This window comes from Rattus norvegicus, chromosome X (genome assembly GCF_021556685.1).
Source record: "Rattus norvegicus strain SHRSP/BbbUtx chromosome X, alternate assembly SHRSP_T2T, whole genome shotgun sequence".
In the NCBI taxonomy this organism is placed as follows: domain Eukaryota; kingdom Metazoa; phylum Chordata; class Mammalia; order Rodentia; family Muridae; genus Rattus; species Rattus norvegicus.
The window spans coordinates 37,515,283-37,535,579 of NC_141554.1; the positions used below are offsets into that span (position 1 = coordinate 37,515,283).

At 42.3% G+C, this 20,297-nt stretch overlaps 1 protein-coding gene across 4 annotated transcripts in view; it reads right to left on the reverse strand.

Annotated features, from left to right (window-relative positions):
• Positions 1–13,092: 13,092 nt before the first annotated feature.
• The window catches only part of Vegfd (vascular endothelial growth factor D), a 35,631-nt gene continuing 28,426 nt past the window's right edge, over positions 13,093–20,297 (reverse strand). For all 4 annotated transcript variants that reach the window (XM_087600231.1, NM_001434266.1, XM_087600230.1 and 1 more), the window contains 2 exon segments: positions 19,734–19,834; positions 13,093–15,040 (listed from right to left, as the gene is read on the reverse strand). In XM_087600231.1, coding sequence (XP_087456357.1) covers positions 14,817–15,040; positions 19,734–19,834 — 325 coding nt within the window. In that variant the 3' untranslated portion in view covers positions 13,093–14,816.

The following is a 20,297-nucleotide window of genomic DNA, read 5'->3' on the forward strand; positions in this document are numbered from 1 at the left end:
TTGTTTCCCAGAAAGAGATTTCACGTTGTTCTAGCAAGTTTATCAGACCACTTTACAGGACAAACCTGGAATCTCGATGATGGTGAGTGAACAAGAACAAACTTTGTCCAGGACTGCTTAGATGTGCATATCCCAGGCTCTCTATTTAAACTTTGGTCTCACCTCAGGACCCAGAAGATAAAGACCAACCCGAGGTGCTCGCTCTTCCTTGATGTGGCCACATGAATACATCTCCTTTTTTAAATTCCCATTTTTTATTGTTGCTTTTCAAGACAGGGTTTTTTTTCTGTGTAACCCTGGCTAACCCAGAACTCACTTTGTAGATTGGGCTGCCCTTGAACTCACAGAGATCTTCCTGTCTCTGCCTCCCAGGAGCTGAGATGAAAGACATGTGCCAACGTGCCCAGCTAATTTTCTACTTTTATTTGGTCATTTTAATTGGCATATTGAGGACAGATGGCCAGGCCTGGCTTAGGTGTAGGTTATGACCCTCAAGTTTGATAATGAGACCCTGTCTCCAAAAAAAAAAAAAAAAAAAGAAGAAGAAGAAAAAGAAAGAAAAGAAAAGAAAATTGTAACACAATTAACATCTGATGTGAAGATTCATCATGAATGAAGAAGAATAATATTCCTTTCAATATTTTATAATATGAAGACAGATAATATTCCTTTCCTTTATGGATATTGTGTGTTAAAATATTGAAAGAAAAAGCAAGGCTTAAAAACTGCATGTATATGACCTTGAGGGGAGCCCTATTCCTTTCCCTAGACATTTTCTGGGTCTCTGAAGTAAGACTACTGATCTTGTTTACAGTAAAGATAAAGTTCTCCATTCCTGTCATTTACAGTTCACCTTCTCATTGTAACCCCTGATCCAGGCCATTTGGGAGCCACCCTGTGATCTCATTTGGGTTCCTTAGCAACCCTTTGAAATTCTTAGCTTCAAAACCACCCAAATCCTATATGTGACTGTTATTAAAGACAATGAACAGTGAGTTTCTCAGAGAAGCCCACACCCATGCTCTCGGGTGTGTCAGTACATTCTTCTCACGCATCCTTTTCCTTCATTTAACCCCAATGCAGAAAATCCATACTGAAATGGAAAGTTGGGCTGGAGAGATGGCTCAGCGGTTATGAGCACTGACTGCTCTTCCAGAGGTCCTGAGTTCAATTCCCAGCAAACACATGGTGGCTCACAACCATCTCTAATGTGATCTGATGCCCTCTTCTGGTGTGCATAAAGACAGTGACAGTGTACTCACATAAAATAAATAAAATCTTAAAAAAAAAAAAAAGGAGGACTGACCCTGGACTCTGACCTCATAGGTAGCAATGAATATCCTAGTAAGAGCACCAGTGGAAGGGGAGGCCCTGGGTCCTGCTAAGACTGAACCCCCAGTGAACTAGACTATGGGGGGAGGGCGACAATGGGGGGAGGATGGGGAGGGGAACACCCATAAAGAAGGGGAGGGGGAGGGGGATGTTTGCCCGGAAACCGTGAAAGGGAATAACACTCGAAATGTAAATAAGAAATACTCAAGTTAATAAAAAAAAAAGTGGATTGATTCCATATTACCCTTCAAACAAATCAGTTATGATAATTTTTGAGTTAATGTATATATGTGTTACCCAGGCTGGTCTTGAACTTAGTATAAAAACTGCTTCCCACCCTAGCCTCCTGAGCAAATGGAACTACAGGCATGTATTACAATCTGGCTCTTAGTGGGTTTTTATTAATAATTGTGAGCATACAGGATTAAATGTATTCAGCACATTTGAAAAAAAAAGGAAATGGAAACTCTACCTATACCTCATGCTGTTTCACCCGAAAATTGTTTTCCGTTTCATAGCTAAGGAACTTGTTTGAACTGAGCCAAGGATTAGGGGAAACTCCTTAGGCTGCTTCCAGTGACAGCACAGTATTCTCTATCTGTAATGTCACCTACTGCTGAAAGCTCATGGTATGTTTTGGATAAAGAGTTTGGCTGCATTCTGTTCATATTCAAAGAACTCTGGTAAGGCTGAATTCAAAAGGCTACTTCTTTGGTAGAGGAGAGCTCAAGATGGGATAAGACTAAGACTGTGGTGTGTCCACTTCTCCCTACTCTTATCCAGGTCCACAGTGAAAGAAAGCAACAAGTGCATTAAACATTTATGGAGATGTGCAATTTGACAAGGAGAGTTGCTACTTTACAGACAAGGAGGTGCCGAACAAGCAAGTATAATTGTTAAAGATGTACATGGTATTAAAAAGAGACCTCTGCTCTTCATTGGGACAACAGGAAAGACACCTGAGGGCAAAATGGTACCCATGGAAGACTTCATCTTATGAAAACCCAAATTCATTTAAAAGGAGAGTCTAAAGCAGCAGTTCTCAATTTGTGGGTTGTGACCCCTTGGGAAGTTGAAGGACCCTTTCATGGGGGTCACATATCAAATATCTTGCATGTTAGATATTCACATTATGGTTCATAACAGTAGCAAAATTATAGATATGAGGTAACAATGAAAATAATTTTATGGTTGGTGTTCACCATAATGTAAGGAACTGTATTAAAGGTCACAACATTAAGGAGGTTGAGAACTACTGGTCTACAGTGAGAATGCCATCAAGGAAGTTCCCTTGTCTAAAACAAGCATCTAGGGAAGAGGTTTCCTGGGGTCAACACAGAGAGGCTACTGCAAACCGGGATCCAGAGGGCCAGCCTATATGTCAAGCTGGCAGGAGGACTTGGTAGCATCGTCCACTTCATGCTGGTTTTTTGGGCAAGAAAGATGTGGAGTTTGGGGGAGGGCTCATGGAGGCTTAGTGCCAAGATTCCAGAAAGGCAACAGAGATGACATACATGTCAAGGTATTCTGTTCCCTTCAAGAGACTCTGAAGAACAAGTTTGTGAAGCTGGGAAAGAGAAGCTTAAGTTGTAATGGAAACCCCAGGGTGTCAGAGATGGCCACAAGAAAAAGACGTGCGTGGCATAGAGGCAGCAAAGACAAAGATTATGTATGCTGTAGACAGTAGAGCTGGAGTGGCAGAACTATCTAAGCCCTTTGGAGCCCATATGATTCTATCATAACCTCAGATATTCTTCTTGGACTGTGGGATTCAGTGTTTGATCTGATGAGCTTTGGTCTTTCTTTGATCTGATATATTATTTCCTTCCTATGCCTCCAGTTCCTCCTTTCTGGAATGGGAACATTTACTGCATGCCACTGTATATTGGACATATGTGACTTGCTATTGATGTTAGGGTTCACAGTTAAGAGATTGCCTCAATCTCAAAAGAAACTCTGTAGCTTGCGCTTTTGAAGAGTGCTAGAAGTGAATGTTATTGTTGTTGTTTGTCATTTAATGTTTTGAAAAAGTATAATTATATCTTATTCCTTTTCCTCCTCTAGTCTTTCCTGGCATCACCCTCAAATGTTTGTTCTTGCCTCTTTTTCTATATCTATATCTATATCTATATCTATAATCTATATCATCTATATCCATCTACCTATTATCTATCTAGCCATCTACCTTCCTACCTACTATGTATGTATGTATGTATGTATGTATGTATGTATCTATCCATCCATCTATCTACATATATATCTAAATATATAACTCCTACCTATTATCTATATATGTATGTATGTATGTATGTATCTATCCATCCATCTATCTACATATATCCCTAAATATATAACTCCTACCTATTATCTATATATGTATGTATGTATGTATCCATCCATCTATCTACATATATCCCTAAATATATAACTCCTACCTATTATCTATATATGTATGTATGTATGTATGTATGTATGTATCTATCTATCTATCTATCTATCTATCTATCTATCATCTACATATATCCCTAAATATATAACTCCAACCTGTTCAATTTATGTATAATGTTACTTATATGCATATAGTTTCAGAGCTGACCACTTGGTATTAGCCAATTGGAGGGCTCTTCCCAGAAGAAAGCTCTCTTCTCCTGCTCTTGGAATTTCTTAGTTACCTGTAGGTTTTCGTCTAGAACTGAGGCTTTATGAGCTTTACCCCTTCGCCCTTAGCCTGTCTGTAGTTGTCATTCTTATTCAGGTTTTGTTTAGGCAGCTACGTCATTGAGATTTCATGCACGTAGCTTCCCTGACATTTCTAGGAGACAAAGTCCCGCAGCAGACATCCTATTCCTCCGGCTCTTACAGTCTTTCTGCTATCTCTTTGACAGTGATCCCTGAGCTTTATGTACAGGAGTTGTGTTGTAGATGAATATTTGGGGCTGGACACCATATGGTCCCTTGTTATGTGCATTGTTATTGGTTGTGGTTTTCTGTAATGGTCTCTGTCTATTGCAGAGAGGCATTTCTTTGGAAAGTTGAGGGCTGAAAGCTACACTTATCTACGGGTATAAGGGTACAAGGGTATGTATTCAGAATGCTGCTAGGATTTATACTAGTTTAGTAAAGTGGCAGTTGTAGGCTATCTTAAACTATCTATGACCTCACTAGACAACTACTCAGACAGAGCTAGCCTGGCTAGGTTTCTAGTACCAGGCACGATTTCCCGTCCGATGATTGGTGCTTAAGTCCAATTAGAGAGCTGTTGGTTATTGCCAAGATACAAGGTGCCACAACTGCACCCTTAGACTTATTATACCATTCTGGTTACTGTCCTAATTCATAAGTATCACTGCTAGGCAGGACTATTGGCTGTTTTCCTCCCTTGGAAGCTCTCACAGTTCCTTCTGATTCCATCAAAGCTAGCCTTGAGGGATGCGTCTTTCAGTTCAGATCAGTTCAGGTCCTCTGGGCCCTGTGTCTGAAGTACATGGTGTCTTCAGCAATGGAAACTAACATTTATTTCAAGGGGTGGGGTCAATAAAGGACAATAACAATAGCCTGTAATGTTTGGGGACTATCTCTGACAACCCTGACCAACACATCCAAAGAGGGTCCTGCTATTAGGGTTCCATTTTCCCCACATCTCCTCTGTAATGAAACTGTTTAAGACTATGGGCTTTTGCAGTTGAACTAAGTATACTTTGGATCATGAGATGGGCCATTAGCATATGGGGACAAGGAGCAGAAGGTTATTACTTAAAAGTGTCATGTCTGGGTGTCAAGTTGACAAGGAGTGGACTTATGATGATTAATGGTTATTGTCAACTTGACAGTGTCTAGAATGATCCAGGAGAGAAAATTCTAAACATGTCTGTGAGGGAGTTTCTAAATTTATTTAACTAAGGTAGGAAGACTCAGCCTGACAGTTGACAGTACTATCCATGGCCTAGAGCTTCAGGCTGAGTTAAAATGAGGGAGCTGGACACCAAGTACTAAACTTTTCCTGTTTCCTAAATGTGGGCTCAACTTCCTCAGCCACTCCAGGGTCCTGACACTATGCCTATCCCTTTTGTCATCTTCAAATTGTGACCCAGAGTGAATCTCCCCTGTCCTAAGTTGCTTTTGTTATCTCTCTTGTCACAACTAAAGAAAAGTAAGGAGCGCAGTGAGATTTGGTTGAGCAATGCTTTCCTACATGTTTTAGACCCCAGGTTAGAAGATTTGGCAATTACTTCTAAGGACGGAATGGGAATGTAGGAAGGGGTAAGATGTTTTTAAGACCCTGCAAGTATAAAATGTACTTTCATCCCTTCTAGTTTATTCGTACTGTGCTTTGGAATGTCATATTTTGTTCTTTGTATGAGTATGGTTTTATTATTGGTCCTCTGTAAACCAGGCTGGCCTAAACTCAGAGATCTACCTGACTCTTCCTCCCCAGTGCTGGGATTAAAGGTATGTGGTATGTGCCTCAGTGCCTGACTTTCTTCATAATTTTTTAAAGTTTTTTTTTTCATCTTATGTGCATGAGTGTGTTGCGCAACATGTACTTATGTGCATCAAGAGCATCAGTGTCTGTAGAGGCCAGAAGAGGGTGTCAGCCCCCTTGGAAATGGAGTTGCAGATGGTGTTAGATGCTAGGAAATGAACTTGGGTCCACCCTAAATGCAGCACGTGCTTTTAATCACTAAAGCATCTCTCCCACCCCAGAATCTTTCTTTGTTTTTTGTTGTTTTTATAATTTTCTACATGTACATCCTACATACTGACTACTATGACTACTACTCTTACTCTCCCACTGTCCCTGTTCCTCATGCCACAAATCTCTCTCTCTCTCTCTCTCTCTCTCTCTCTCTCTCTCTCTCTCTCTCTCTCTCTCACACACACACACACACACACACACACACACACACACACACACACACACACACACACTTAGGTTTGTGATCTGCTGAAGCTAACTAGGGCCATGTGTGTGACTATGGATTTGGAGTTAGCCATTGGAATCCGTTGTGGTTCAGTATTGGATACACAACTAGAGACAGTGACTACCCCTCTCCCAGAATTTATTAATAGCCAATAGCTCAGAGATAAAGGTAAGGTCCTATGAGCCCCTACCCCTTCCTTGACTGATGGTCATTATGGTTTTCTGCAGTCTTAGTACAGGTAACTACAGTTCTGTGAGTTAATGATTGAAATGGTTCTACCAAGCCTGGAGAATGTCATTTTGCAACCCTTAACCCTATCTTCCAGCTCTTATGTGTTTCCTCTCCCTCTTTTTCAATGTTCTCTGGGCCATAGAGGGGGTGGTATAAGTGAGTTATTTAGGGACGGGCCTACATCTCTTGTTCTATGCCTCTTGGACATCCACAAGTATGGAGATTTTTGTTTTACTTTTATTTTATTGTATTGTATTTATTTTAGATTCAAGGGAGAAAGCAGGCAGAGGAAAGAGTCCAGGCTGAACATGGCTGGCAGACTAAACCAGATCATGAGAGGAGAGAGGGAAGGAGAGAGCAAGAGAAGAGCTGCTGGCCAGGAAAAGCAGTACAGGCCAAGAGGCAGTTATAGAGGGATCAGACTAGGGGAAGGGAAGCAGAAGCCCAATCCCTAAAAAGGAGAGATTTGGGGGAGGGGATAGGGTGAGAAGTACAGTCAATAGCCAAAGGTACTGAGTGACACTTGTCCTTGGTTTGAGACCTAACATTCCGGCCCCTTGTTGACGAAAAGGGGAGATGTAATCTTTTGTATAACTACTTTCTGCTGAAATTGGGGCATCAGTGTCATGTCCCAGGAAGCCTGGAATGCCTGTCAAGAAGCTGAGAAGGGAGGGAGTCAGGCAAGAGACAGAAATATCTGATTTTTTGCTCAAGGCCTGGGTTCTATGGGGCTTTCTGGAACTAGCCTTGAAGAAGTCTAGAATGATGCTTCAAGCAAGGCTCACACTGGTAAGTGGTGGTAAGAGGCCTGGGGAAATTCTGCTAGAAGCATCTAGTTTACCAACCATCTTTCCTGAAAGAACCCAAAGAGGCGGGGGCGATCATTGTTAGAAGAAATATGGAAATCCATGGGTCAAAACAGTGTAAGAGACGGGATCCCAATGAAGACCAAAATGAGAGCTCTGCAAGGGTTGGCCCCTGGAGGTCATGAAGTACTTTCCAGAACATGTAAGTCTTTAATCCTTTCCCTCCCTCCTTGCTAGAATGGTTTGCATAGTAGCAGCATTCTTTAAGGAAGAGGCAAGATCCTCCCCTTTCAGTGGTTAGTGGGTTGAGGGTCCTTGAATTTGGAGGACCACTGAGGCCAGAGAAATGAGCCAATATTGGAGTAATTGTAGAGCCAGGATCTGCTGAGATGGATACAGACTATGACCCAGGCATCTTGCAGTCAAGCCTGTAGCAGCCACTGAGACTGCCAGACTAATTCCGATTATGCCTACGAGTGCTATGGCTGGTTGGTCCCTATGTGAGACTTGGAGGAATGTATAGAGTTCTACTTCCATGTATAGAACAAGCAGAGGAAATAACAGAGTAGAGAAACGGGGATCATGAACATGTTTTTCCTTAGTTTCATTGCACTGCATGCTTACTATACCTACAGAATGACAAAAAGAAGGTAAACCCAGCTTATTGGAACAGTCCATTCAGGTAGGTGGTCTCTCTCTCTCTCTCTCTCTCTCTCTCTCTCTCTCTCTCTCTCTCTCTCTTGGTGGGGATTCAAAAAACATTCTCATTCCTTCTATTTATTGCTAGTTGATACTTGACAAAATAAAGACAGTATGAACTGACAAAATGTTTCTGAAAGGGACCAATAAGTACACATTTGAAATACTGTGGGCCATCAGTTTCATTATAATTAATCAATTCTGTTTATATGAAACCAAAAGCAGCCAGAGGCCACACAGCAGCAAATGGACATATAATGATATAATGCTTTTGAATAGAACATGACCTACCAAAACAAGCAAGTTCCAAGACTGGATAATTTCTTACAAACCTCTGTTTTAGAACAGATAGCATCAGTGATAAAGTAACCACAGGCTAGTTATTTATTAAATTATTACAAAAATCAAATATTAGAATGTTTGGGAATACTTGTCATTTGCTAAATCTTTTGAGAACTGGTCCTCCATTAAGTTCTTGTTAAGAGTTGCAACACTGAGGCTGGAGAGATGGCTCAGTGGTTAAGAACACTGACTGCTCCTCCAGAGGTCCTGAGTTCAATTCCCAGGAACCACATGGTGGCTCGCAACCATCTGTGATGGAATCTGATGCCCTCTTCTGGTGTGTCTGAAGACAGATACAGTGTAGTCATATACATAAAATAAATAAATCTTTAAAAAAAAAGAGTTACAACTTTGAAATAATCCAGGTTTTCATGTCATCTAGGTGAGTCTGACAACATGAGTTACTCTTCACATTATTTTTTGAGAATTTCTCTTCACTGATCATGGTTTGTTGTTTATTACATAATTCTTTACTAAGAGTTTACTCATGCAAAGCTTTGTTTTCATATAAAATGTCAATTATGTGATATGCTGCAGGTGCCCTAAAGTTTCTGCCACTCCCTCATACTGAGTGTCTCAGGCAGTATTTCAGCGTTTATCATTATGCTGCCCTTATTTTGTGTTGGGTCTCTTCTGACTACATTGTTTTGGTCACAGTTTTATGACCTATGCTATGACACCTCTCTGTCTCTGTCGCTTACATGATCAGGGACATTGTGCATCACTGTCATTTGCAGTTTGCTTTATGCTCTTGGAGATCCCCCACCATAGTTTTTTGACAAGTTGAGTATTTGCAGATAATGTTCTAAGGCTATTGGTATGACAAATATTCCTGTACTATGACTAGGGAACTCAAATAAAACAAGACACCAAATTGCTCTACCTTATGACCATTAAGCTTAATTATGAACTTGATGGATCTGGAACCATCTGGGTGTGTCTGTGAGCGTTTTCACAGAGAGGTTTACGAGTCAGGAAGACCAACTCCAAGTGTTGCCAGCACCACCCCGTAGGCTCAGCTCATGAACTGAATTAACAGGAGTAAACCAGCTAAGCCCAGCACGAATTTCTATTTGCTTCCCGACTGAAAGCTTGATGCAACCTCATGCTCATGACCAGGAGCCGCATGCTACTGCCGCCATGACTTCCCCACCACGATGGACTATACCCTGAAAGTATGAGTCAAAATGCACCTTGTGTTAATACCACCAGACAAGAAGAAGACCATTACCACAATTTTCAGCCAAATTTGAAGCAAGTTTGATTTTCATTGGGGTGCAACCAAGAACTGGCCAGTGACAGTCTCCCACGTTCCATTAAAAAGAATAGCTCTGAGTCCACTTCTTAGGACCCTTTTAAGAACGAAAATCATCAGTTGTTGCAAAGAAGGTTTACAGAACACAATGGAGTAGTAAGGAGATACAGGAAAATCTCAAAAAAAAAAAAAAAAAGAACAAACAGATTAAAAGAAAAACCCACAGCTATCACCATGTGATTTGGGAGGGTCAGGGAGGGTTTGGGTGTTCCCCCAAAATATGTCAAGGTCATTGTTGGGGCATGTCAGGTTCCAGGAAACAGAGACAGAAACTTATTTTTAACAAAACAGTATAATGGCCCCTTGCCTTCAAAATGGAATCAGGCAGGTCCCTCATTTTCTTCCATATTTGCCTTTCTGAAGGCATTTTGTCATAGCAGTGACAAAAATGGCTAGGCCAAACGTTCCAGGACCAGTCCCTTCCTGACCAGCCATGGGGAGGCAAGAGCCCATCCTTAAACTCTGTGTCTTTGTTCCTCATGGATAACTTGGCTTGTCTCTCTGTCCTGTCAGGAATGAGCTGAGGGCTGGAGAGATGCTCAATGGTTAAGAGTATTTGTTGTTACAGTGGACCTAGGTTCAGTTTCTAGTGCCCACATGGCAGTTAACAACTGTCTTTAACTCCAATTCCAGGGAAACCAGCACCCTCTTCTGTCCTCGTTACATATACATGCATACATACAACATACATACATATATACATACATACACACACAGACACATACATACCATATACACACACACATTAACACACACACACACACACACACACACACACACACACACACACACACCCCACACACACACAGGTCAAACACTCGTAAAATAAAATCTAAAAATCCATTTTAGAAAAATGAATGAGCAGAATAATTGACCCACTCGTCAGGGGAACTTCACCAAATACCCTGGAAGGGTGTGGAGCAGGAGGAAGTAAACGAGATGCCAAGGTAGGGGACTGAGCACCAAGTGAGCTTACAAAACCTAGCAGCTTGAGAACCCTCTCAGAGATTTGGTTTTAAAAAACAACATTAGAGCAGAGATGCGTCAGTACTGCAGTCGGAGAGGGCAAGAACAAGCATGCAGCAGGACAGGAGCGACTGGGCCAGTACCAGGAAATGTCAAGAGCAAGAAGAGTAATAGCAGAGTGGGGCTACTTCTGAAATCCAGGGGAAAACCTAGGCAAACAATCTGGATTCCTTGTTTTCAGCTACTGTTAATCCCAATGGGCAAGAATAACACCACTATCCTGGTTTTTGAGTCAAATCTGAAGCAAAGTGTTATTCAGTGTTGGCAAGGACAATGGACACGGGATAGGCCTATATACCTGGGATTCCCAGAGATTGGTGCCAAATCACCTTCATCAGTTACTTGTGGAGGGAAATGCCACAAGGCTTTGTCTTTCCCACCTTGTTCCAGTCAGGGGAAAGCGTACATCCTGACATTTTTCCTCTCTACATAAAAGCCACCTTTGTGTGATCAACCACATCCTGTGCAGTTGGGGCAACCAACCTTGTTTACTGAGGGGAAAACACTTGCCTTTTAATCTTACATTAGAACAGCTCCCAGCATTCCAGGAAGTGATCTGTTCTTGGGCAAGCGGGGCCTATATAGGTTAGAGACATGTTTGTTTTATAGATCCCTTAAGCACAGGAATTTAAATTTAAAACCTAACTTTAGCCCTCACACTGCCTGTTTTCAGTTGACTGTACTAGATTTGAAGGCCATACAGCCTGGGTCTGCTGTAGATGAAGCTCTGACCTGTGGGTTGTGATGGTAACAATTGCCTAGGGCACTTCTTAGGGATTTCTGTTCTACCTTCCAACCAGTTCCAGAAGTCAGATGGCTGTGATCTTGTGATGCAGTGTATGCCTATGTGAAAAATCCACCCACAGATCCTACTAACATCACAGATTTGCTGATACTGGTTTTGTGAGCAAACGTTCCCTGGAAAGCTCTGAGGATTAATTACGTATGCATAGAGCATTGAATATGTCCCCTCTGATCAGCTTTCAGCCTACTTCTTTATCCCCATAAAGATTCTTGGGCTCTCACCTCTGGAAGGCAGGTTTGAGATTTAAGTCTCACACTTCCACATTACTCTGTCACTTTGTGAATACACTCTTTCTCTTTTTGCAAAATTCAGTGTTTTGGGATCAGCAGAGGCTTCCTGGAACTACTCCAGCAACAGTTCCACAGCTAGGTTAAGAAGAAAGCAAGGAGGACCAGAAACAAAGCCAAAAAAATATTGGAAAGCCCCCATCTACAGGCTTCAGACAACTTAAACAAACAAAAGAAAAACCCAGGAACTGCTTAGCAAATCTAAAGAGGAAGGGGAAGGATTTAGGCTAGAATCCAACAATATCACCATAGGGCTATATTTCTTTATTGTTATCTTTTCTTCGTGACTGTCCTGCTCCAGGGTGGTCTGACTTTAGAAATTTGGGTCACATCCTTTGATCAGGAAATTCTCCAATCCAAACAGGTCATGGTAGAGTGGAAGGACAGATATAAATACAACTATTTACACAATTTGTGTGGTAAATGCCGTAATAGAATCTGTGTGGGGTTGTCTCCTGTCATATCTCTGTACAGCCCTGAGATCGATTTGTTAAGTCGTTCCCTAAGTAATATTGCTATTTAATTCTTTCTGATGAGCCAAATTTCAGTAAAGTCTATCCCACAAACACACTCTATGTATGGGTACTTCTCTATATGGACAGAGAAGAAAAAGGAAAAGGCCTTGTGCCCTCTTTAGGGGCAGCTATGGAAAGAGAAGAATGATGCTGCTACCTAAGTTGACATGCAGATGAAACTGAATGCTGAACACTCTTAGAAACACTGGTGGGAAGGGCACAGGCTTCTGCAGGAAGTCACAAACACTCAAAGATGTGAAGGGCAAGGGTCCTGCGAAAGGCTCCGCTATTAAGAGCACTGAGTGCTTTTCTTTCAGAGGACCTGGGTTCGATTCCCAGCACCAACCTGGTGTAACTCCAATGTCAGGGGATCTGGCACCCTCTTTTGGTCTGTAAGGGCAGACCATGCCCATGGTGCACAATCATACATGCAAGCAAAACACACAAACACACACACACACTCACACACACACACACACACACACAAACACACACACACACAGAGGATTTTTTTTTTAAATCCCAGGTGGTAGGGAGATGTTAACATTGTTAGCCTCCTTTCCATGAAAGGAGGCTGGTCAGATTCAATTGATTCAATTTATTCACACACCACAGAGTGATTCCCAGGACTCCTGTGTTACCCTTGTTTAGAATGATAAACCCTCTTGGAGATCTGCCTTGGCTTCCCAAAACCGAGGTCTAGTTTTACTGTTTTCTGAACCTCCCACTCTTAGATTCCCTTTGTCCTTAAAAATATTTCCCATTAGCATGAAATGTGGAGGAAGGCCATAGTAAATATAAATAACACTGACTTCTGTGGGTTGCGTAACAGTGTTTATTTCCTTTAAATACATTTAAATATAAAACATCAGGCAGTGGTTCAGTCAACTTAAAAATACAAGCTGAATGGGAATCGCATCAGTGCTGATCATACAAATGAAATTCTGCATAAGAAAGAAGCAGAACAACTCATAAGCATTGCACTTGGACTTTGCCAGTCTGAGGAGTCAATCACGTGGCATCTACTACTCTGTTTCAGGCAACCTTTTCTCGTTCATCCAAAAAAGGGGCTCCTTAGACCCCTCCCTTTCTGAGCGCTGATGCACAGAGGCATCTGAAGCTACAAGTCATTTGTCAGTGAATTGGGGAATCACCCAGCTATTGCATGGAAATGTGGCTTTACCATGGCACTACGTAAAATCAACTTTTCTAACCCCTGAGGGGTGGGAGGTGGGCAACACTGACAGCAACTTAACAAAGCAGCATGCTGTTTAAAGTGACACGGATAGCGAACTTGGGAGGAAGATTCTCTTGGCTGAGGAGGCCCTCAGTCCTTGTCTCCTTCAGAAAGCACCAGTTCTTTCCACAGGCTTCCTTGCTACTTGCACATGTTCTGGTGGGAAAAGGACACCTGCCCTCACAGATGTCGCAAAAGAAAGTGAAGATGAGACTTTAGAAGCAAGGATCAACATTGGATATGTCATTTAGTTCTGATTTCATTTAATTGTTCTCAAAGAAAGAAAGAATCAATGTAATATTCTAAGTGGACACTCTACTGACTGAGGGTTCAGCCCTAACAAAGATGTGGATACCACCTCCCGTGAAGCGAGGAGCACAGGAGAAGAGGGGCTGGGGGAAACATAAGAGTCAGAAAACAGAGAGAATGGCGAGGAAACACCATCTTCTAGGCATGATGCAGACTTTGCAAGCAGGAACTCACACAGCTGTGATAATCTTCCCTCGGCCTATACAAGGCCAAGGTTCTCAACAGTTAATTATACATTTGGAAGGGACTCTTTGGGGTGGCAGTAATGAGCTGTGGGCTACTGGTAGAATCTGGAAGACAAGGAAGTCACTGTCTTCAGTTGTGGTCCAACTGGTACGTGAGCTAAACAAGTTCTTCCAAGCCTGTGCTCACACAAATGGCCCTGGCTGCATTTACTGGGTCACAAAACCAAACAAAAAGACTCGAGAATGACAAAGACAAGTAAGGAGGAAGTGGGTCGCCAGGGATAGACTGGAGTTAAGAGTGTAGGAGTAAAGATAATTAGACTGCATCTTATCTGTGTATGCAATTGACAAAGAACAAGCTTATTTTTTTTTTAAATCTCAGTGGTTAGTTTGGGTAGATTTTGAAATTGATCAAAACCCAATCAATGGCCTTCAAGGTTTATAGTCATCTTTAAATGTCTTGCCTACAGAGAGAGGGGGAGGAGAGAGAGAGAGAGAGAGAGAGAGAGAGAGAGAGAGAGAGAGAGAGAGAGAGCGCCAAACCTCTCTTAACCCTGTTGTTTAAATGCCAGTGACTTCTTTTCCGCTCATGATAGCATGACGGCAGGCATGGCAATACGGGTCTGTAACTCATGAGACCCTGTTTTGAAACAAGAAGACAATTTAATCATCACTCTATAATACTTCCATGTATTTCTTAGAGGCCAAACGTCTGTGTTCCTTTAAGAGTGTGCTTGGGCCCTGAGAGAAAAGAGCCCCAATAAATCAGGTTAGTATGTCCTTTAAATGTCACCAGTAAACCAAATTAAGGGGACAGTGAAAAGACCATTGATCTGCAGGTGTCAGGGTGAAACATCTTGTGCTTTTGGCAACAGCTTTCCAGACTTTCTTTGCATTCAAAGCAACTGCAGTTTTCCGGGTGCTGAATGAGATCTCCAGGACATGGTGCTTTACAGACACACTCGCAGCGATCTTCATCAAACATCATGTGTGGTCCACAGAGAGCGGGTTCCTGGAGGTAAGAGTGGTCTAAACAGAAACAGGAAAGGGTTGCTTTGGCAACTGGAGCCTGGAGAGTGTGATGATGCAAATTAATTGCAAGTTGTACATCTTCCCAATCAAGCTTGGACCCTCCCAGTCTCCTTGTCCATAATCTTTTGAACCTTAATATTTCCACAGGGTGAAAGAGATTCATCTGTGATTCCATAACATAAGCATAGAACTCATGTGTTTTCTTAGTTTTCTTTTCTTTTCTTTTTTTTTTTTGGAGCTGGGGACTGAACCCAGGGCCTTGCGCCTGCTAGGCAAGCGCTCTACCACTGAGCTAAATCCCCAACCCCATTTTCTTAGGTTTTAAATTAAAAAAAAACCCATAAGATGAATATTTCTGAGAGATTTTTATGGTGGTTACTGACCTGCTAAATACAAACTTCTCCATGCTCTGGCAGAGAACCCAGGTTTGGTTCTTAACACCACATGGCAATTTAAAATTGACCATATCTAAAATCTCGGGGTGAAGGGTGGGAGTGGAGGGTGGCTGTTGTTGCCCTCTTCTGGCCTACATCTGCATGGGCATTTCATGCACACCATGTAAAAGCAAAGCAGGCAAAACCACCATATATATATATATATATATATATATATATATATATATATATATATATATATATACATATATACCAGTAATGACAAGATATAGGCTGTCTATGAGTATGAGTGTAGTCATCTCCAGTATTTTAAGTGTGGGGAACCAGAAGTATTAATGGTGTAGAAATGTTTTCCTCAAAATTTCCAGACAACCAATGATGCATTCCCTCGTCTTAGATCACCACACTTGCATGAAACACATAAAGGTAACAATGAACTGTGGTCTGTTCTCGATCAGTGAAGTGAAATACATTGCAAAAAGAGTAAGAGAGGTTTAGGAGGTGTGGCTTTCTTGGTGGAATGTTTGCTTAGAGTTCATGAGGAGTGCTGGGCTCCATCTCCAGTGGCTTCTAAACTGGGTGTGGTGACACATGACTGTAATTCTAGCATTCATTCCAGAGGTAGAAGCAGAAGGTCATCCTCTGCTACATGTTGAATTTAAGGCTAGACTGGAGCTGCTAACAGTCTGTCTCAAATGGAAAGCAAAACCAAACAGTAAGTGGAGAAGGTGAAAATTTTGGAAGATCATGCACTTTTCATCTCAGCATTCACGCAGATTTTGGAAAAAAAATGAGTATCTCTTCCCCAAACCTTCTTCTTACTTGGTGTGCATCATTTTGGGGGCTGGCACCATTGTCCACCAGATTGTGTGGTCACTGTTTCCACTCGGTCTCTTGTTCATGTCCCCTCTTCTCTATGATGCTGCCTCTAGCACAATTCACCCAGGACATGGTATTTCTTGTGTCAGTGGCTGCCATGCGTATCACAACCACAGTGTGTGTCCCTTTAGTCTCTTCCTCACATGACCATCAAATGCAAACCTAATCCTAATCACCACCAAAGCTTTAAATGTATTTTTATTTATTTATTTTTGAGACAAAGTCTTACTATGTAACCCTGGCTGTTCCTGGGTCTTGCTATGTAGACCAGGTTGGCCTTGAATTCATAGGGATCCACCTGTTTCTGGCTCCTTAATGCTGTGATTAAAGAAGTGAGCCACCGTGCCTGGCCTCGCTTTAAGTGTCTTAAAGTCTTCCTTCACACAAAATAGGCCAAATTTTACACCAGGATATAAAAGACCTTCCATGATCTTGACCCTAAAAAACCTTCCATACTCATTCTTAGCCCTCCCTTCCTCCTTCTCTTCTCCCCCAACCTCACTCCTTAACGGCAGTCTCTCAGGATCCAGCCTCACAGTTTTGACTGTTCTTTAATTGACACATAGTTAGAAATTAGGTGGACTGGATATTCACAGAGAGTCCATGCTGAATCTCATGAACAGGAAGTAGATGAGCTGCATATGCTACAAATCCCTGAGGCGAAAGGCAATTTAGGGCCAGACAAGGAAGGCTTGATTACTGAAAAACATCAAGTCTCTTACAGAATTCATATTGAGCACTAGATGGCAGCAGAGACAAGAAAACTCCGCGCTGGCCCAGCAGAGCAGCTTAGATGGAACCCAATCCTGAGGAGTTCAGCACAGTATGTGGCAAAAGCAGAACATTGATAGGTCCTTAGCAAGTTACAGGGAACAGAGACTGGATGCAGGAGAATTAGGTTGAACGGCAACTGGTTGGGGCTGACACCTTGAAATATTATATGTTGGTGTTCACCCCTAGGGACATCGACTCTGGATTACCAATGTATTCTGTCCTCGGTCTTGTCCGTTCACTACTGTTATTATGTTTTATTCATTAGGGCAATGAAAATGAGTTGGACTTGCATCAACTGCATTCATTTGGAGAAGAGATGGCGGTGGACAAGGTACTTAGCTCAATATCTTTGTACACAGAAAAGGTGTTCAGTTCACAGACAGGAATGTGTCGTCAGCAGAATGGGACCACTGGAGAAACAGATAGGAACTTTGGCACATGAGGATGTTATGAGTGGTAAGAACTACAAGGAACTGAGCTGCAATCCACCCTCCTTCCTCACCTCCACCATTGTTAAGCTTCCCCCAAAGCTTCCCTACCTCGTGTTCTGCTCAGAGCAACTCATTCTCTTCCACACCGTTACTGGTTGGGTCTTTTTACAATTTCAACGGGCATTACCACTATTTTGCTGGAACCATTTGATGGTTTTCATTTGTCCAAAAGATCACACCCAGGCTCTTCCAGCACAAGCTGACTAAGTCCTTTCACTCCAATCATACAAGTCCCCCCAGCTTCATCCCTTCATATCTACTTCTTTCCCTCCTATGTCTGTGTTCCTGTACTATGGTTAACCTTTCCTCTTGACTTTACTGGATTCTAGAACTGCCTAGTACTTACACCTCCGGGTGTACCTATGAGGACACTATCAGAGAAGTTTAACTGAAGAAGACCCACTGTAAATGCAAGCTGGGAAGTCAGGCTGAATAAAAGAAGGGAGGTGACCAGGAAATGCTGATGGATAGGACCTTGTCTGCTCCCTGTGTGTGGACACAATTTGATCAGCACTTTTGTGCTCTTGCTGGCAGATTTTCTCCACCATGGACTGTTCTGGGTCAAAGAGAAAGGCAAAATAAGCCGTCCCTCCCTCCCTCCACCCCTCTCTCCCTCCCTCCCTCAGTCCTTCTTCCTTTCCGTTGCTTTCATCAGATATTTTGTTACAGCACTTAAAAAGGAACCAATGTGTCCCCGCTGACCAGCACCGGGTGTATGCTTTCCCTTCTCACCTAAACCCTGCTCAGAGCACATCTCACCTTCCACCCCCAATATAGGAACCTACCCAGGGAGTCTTCCCCATGAATTAACGTCCCACTGAAGGAAGACACCTCACCCCCAGTTAGGACCCCCAAGTCTGTAGGACCCAACCTGGTTATTTGAGGTGTCCCCTCCAAGGGAACTCCTTGGCTTTGACTCCACACAGGATTGGCTGATGATGTTTTAACAACTCCATTGTGGTATCCTGCCTCCATTGTCACCCTTTACTGTGTTGTGTCTGTGTAGACACTGTATGTGCGAGCCTTTGAGTACGGAACATCAAAAATCCATTACCTCACATCCTAGTTTGAGCTCTTACAAAGGGGCTGAGACCCAGGACCTCACGACAAGAGCAAAAACAGATTATTTCATTCATATGACAGATTCCATGGCTCTGAGTCCTTGCTATTCTTGCTATGATATCGTAGTTTAAAACAAGCCAGGTTCACATTGCATGGTCCCCTGTGATAGCTTTCACTGGAATCATGTCGCACATGTGAGAAATAAATGAAAAAAAGTAAATAACCCAAGTTTGTTCAGCCATATGGTCCTCCCAGGATTCATAGCTTTAACAGATCGGGAGATGGAATGACAAGTTAGCAATTCCCCATGTGGCTTAGCCGCGTAGCATGGTTTGCTCCAGTTATAGACAAGTGTTTCCATGTGTCCTCCTTCTTTCCCTTATTTCTTTTCTCCAGAGTATTGGCTTTCAAGTGGTGCAGTTGAAAGAAACCAAGTTTCACATGACCTATGTGCTTCGCCCCGAAATAGTTTTCATTGGAGTTTAAAACCTACTTTAGGGGGCTTTGCCCACTTCGTACTTTTCTTTGAGAATGAACAGCAGAAAGAAGGCTCTAAAATCCAACCACTTCTGCCACTCTTATCTAGATGATAGTGAGGAAATTGCTGGTTATCTTGGGGTAGACACTGTGTACTTGTAAAGAGGGGTGATCATGAGTTCTCATGAACATTGTGTGATGTTGTGGATTGACTGAGACACTTGATCCTCAGTTGTCTGGGGGAAGTTATTGAATCCTTAGAAGGAGGGGCCTTTCTGGAGGAAGTACATCAGAAGGGGAGGGCTTTGGTGGTTTATAGCCTCACCCTAGTTCCTGTTTTCTCTTTGCTTCCTGTGTGCAGATGAAATGCTATAGTCAGCTTCCTGCTCCTGATGCCCTGCCTGCCTGCTCGCATACTTTCCCCACCATGGTGGACTCTATTACCCTTGAAGCATGAGTAAGAATGTGCCCTTTCTTCTGACATTGGTCACGATATTTTATCACAGCCACAGAAAAGTAACTAGTACACCTGGTCACAGTGAATGCTCAATGATGCTAAATGCTGTGTTCTTTTTCTCACTGTGGTTATTATTTTACTGCTGCCATCCTTACCTTCTGTCCCAGGCAGTGGATTCTCATCTTGTAAAACACATTTACATTTGGTGTTATCCCACAGCATGTCAACAGGACAGAGTTTCTTGGAATGAGGACATCTAGGAAAAGAAAGCAACGAACCAGATTTAAAAGGTTTTCAGGGTAATTCTACATTGGGAATATGAAGTCTTTCTTAATATTAAGTATCTAATAATCTAAATATTGTATGTGGAGCATGTGAGTACTTTCAAATTATGTTTCTTAGAGTGATGCAGGAGAACAAAGGTTTGAGATCAATGTCTCTCACGGCATGGTGACTGTGAAGAAATGACAACTGTGTGAAAACAGTTTTAAAGTCCTTAACCTTGGGGCTAGAGAGATGGTTTAGCAGTTCAGAATAAGTACTGTTCTTCCATGGGACCTGAGTTCAGTTCTCAACACCCATGTAGATCGGCTCACAACCACCTTAATCCCAGCTCTAAATGATCCAGCACCTTCTTCTGGACTCTAATGGCACCTGCACAGATGTGCATAGACCCCCACACATGCATGCACAGACACAAACCTAAGCAAAACAAAATA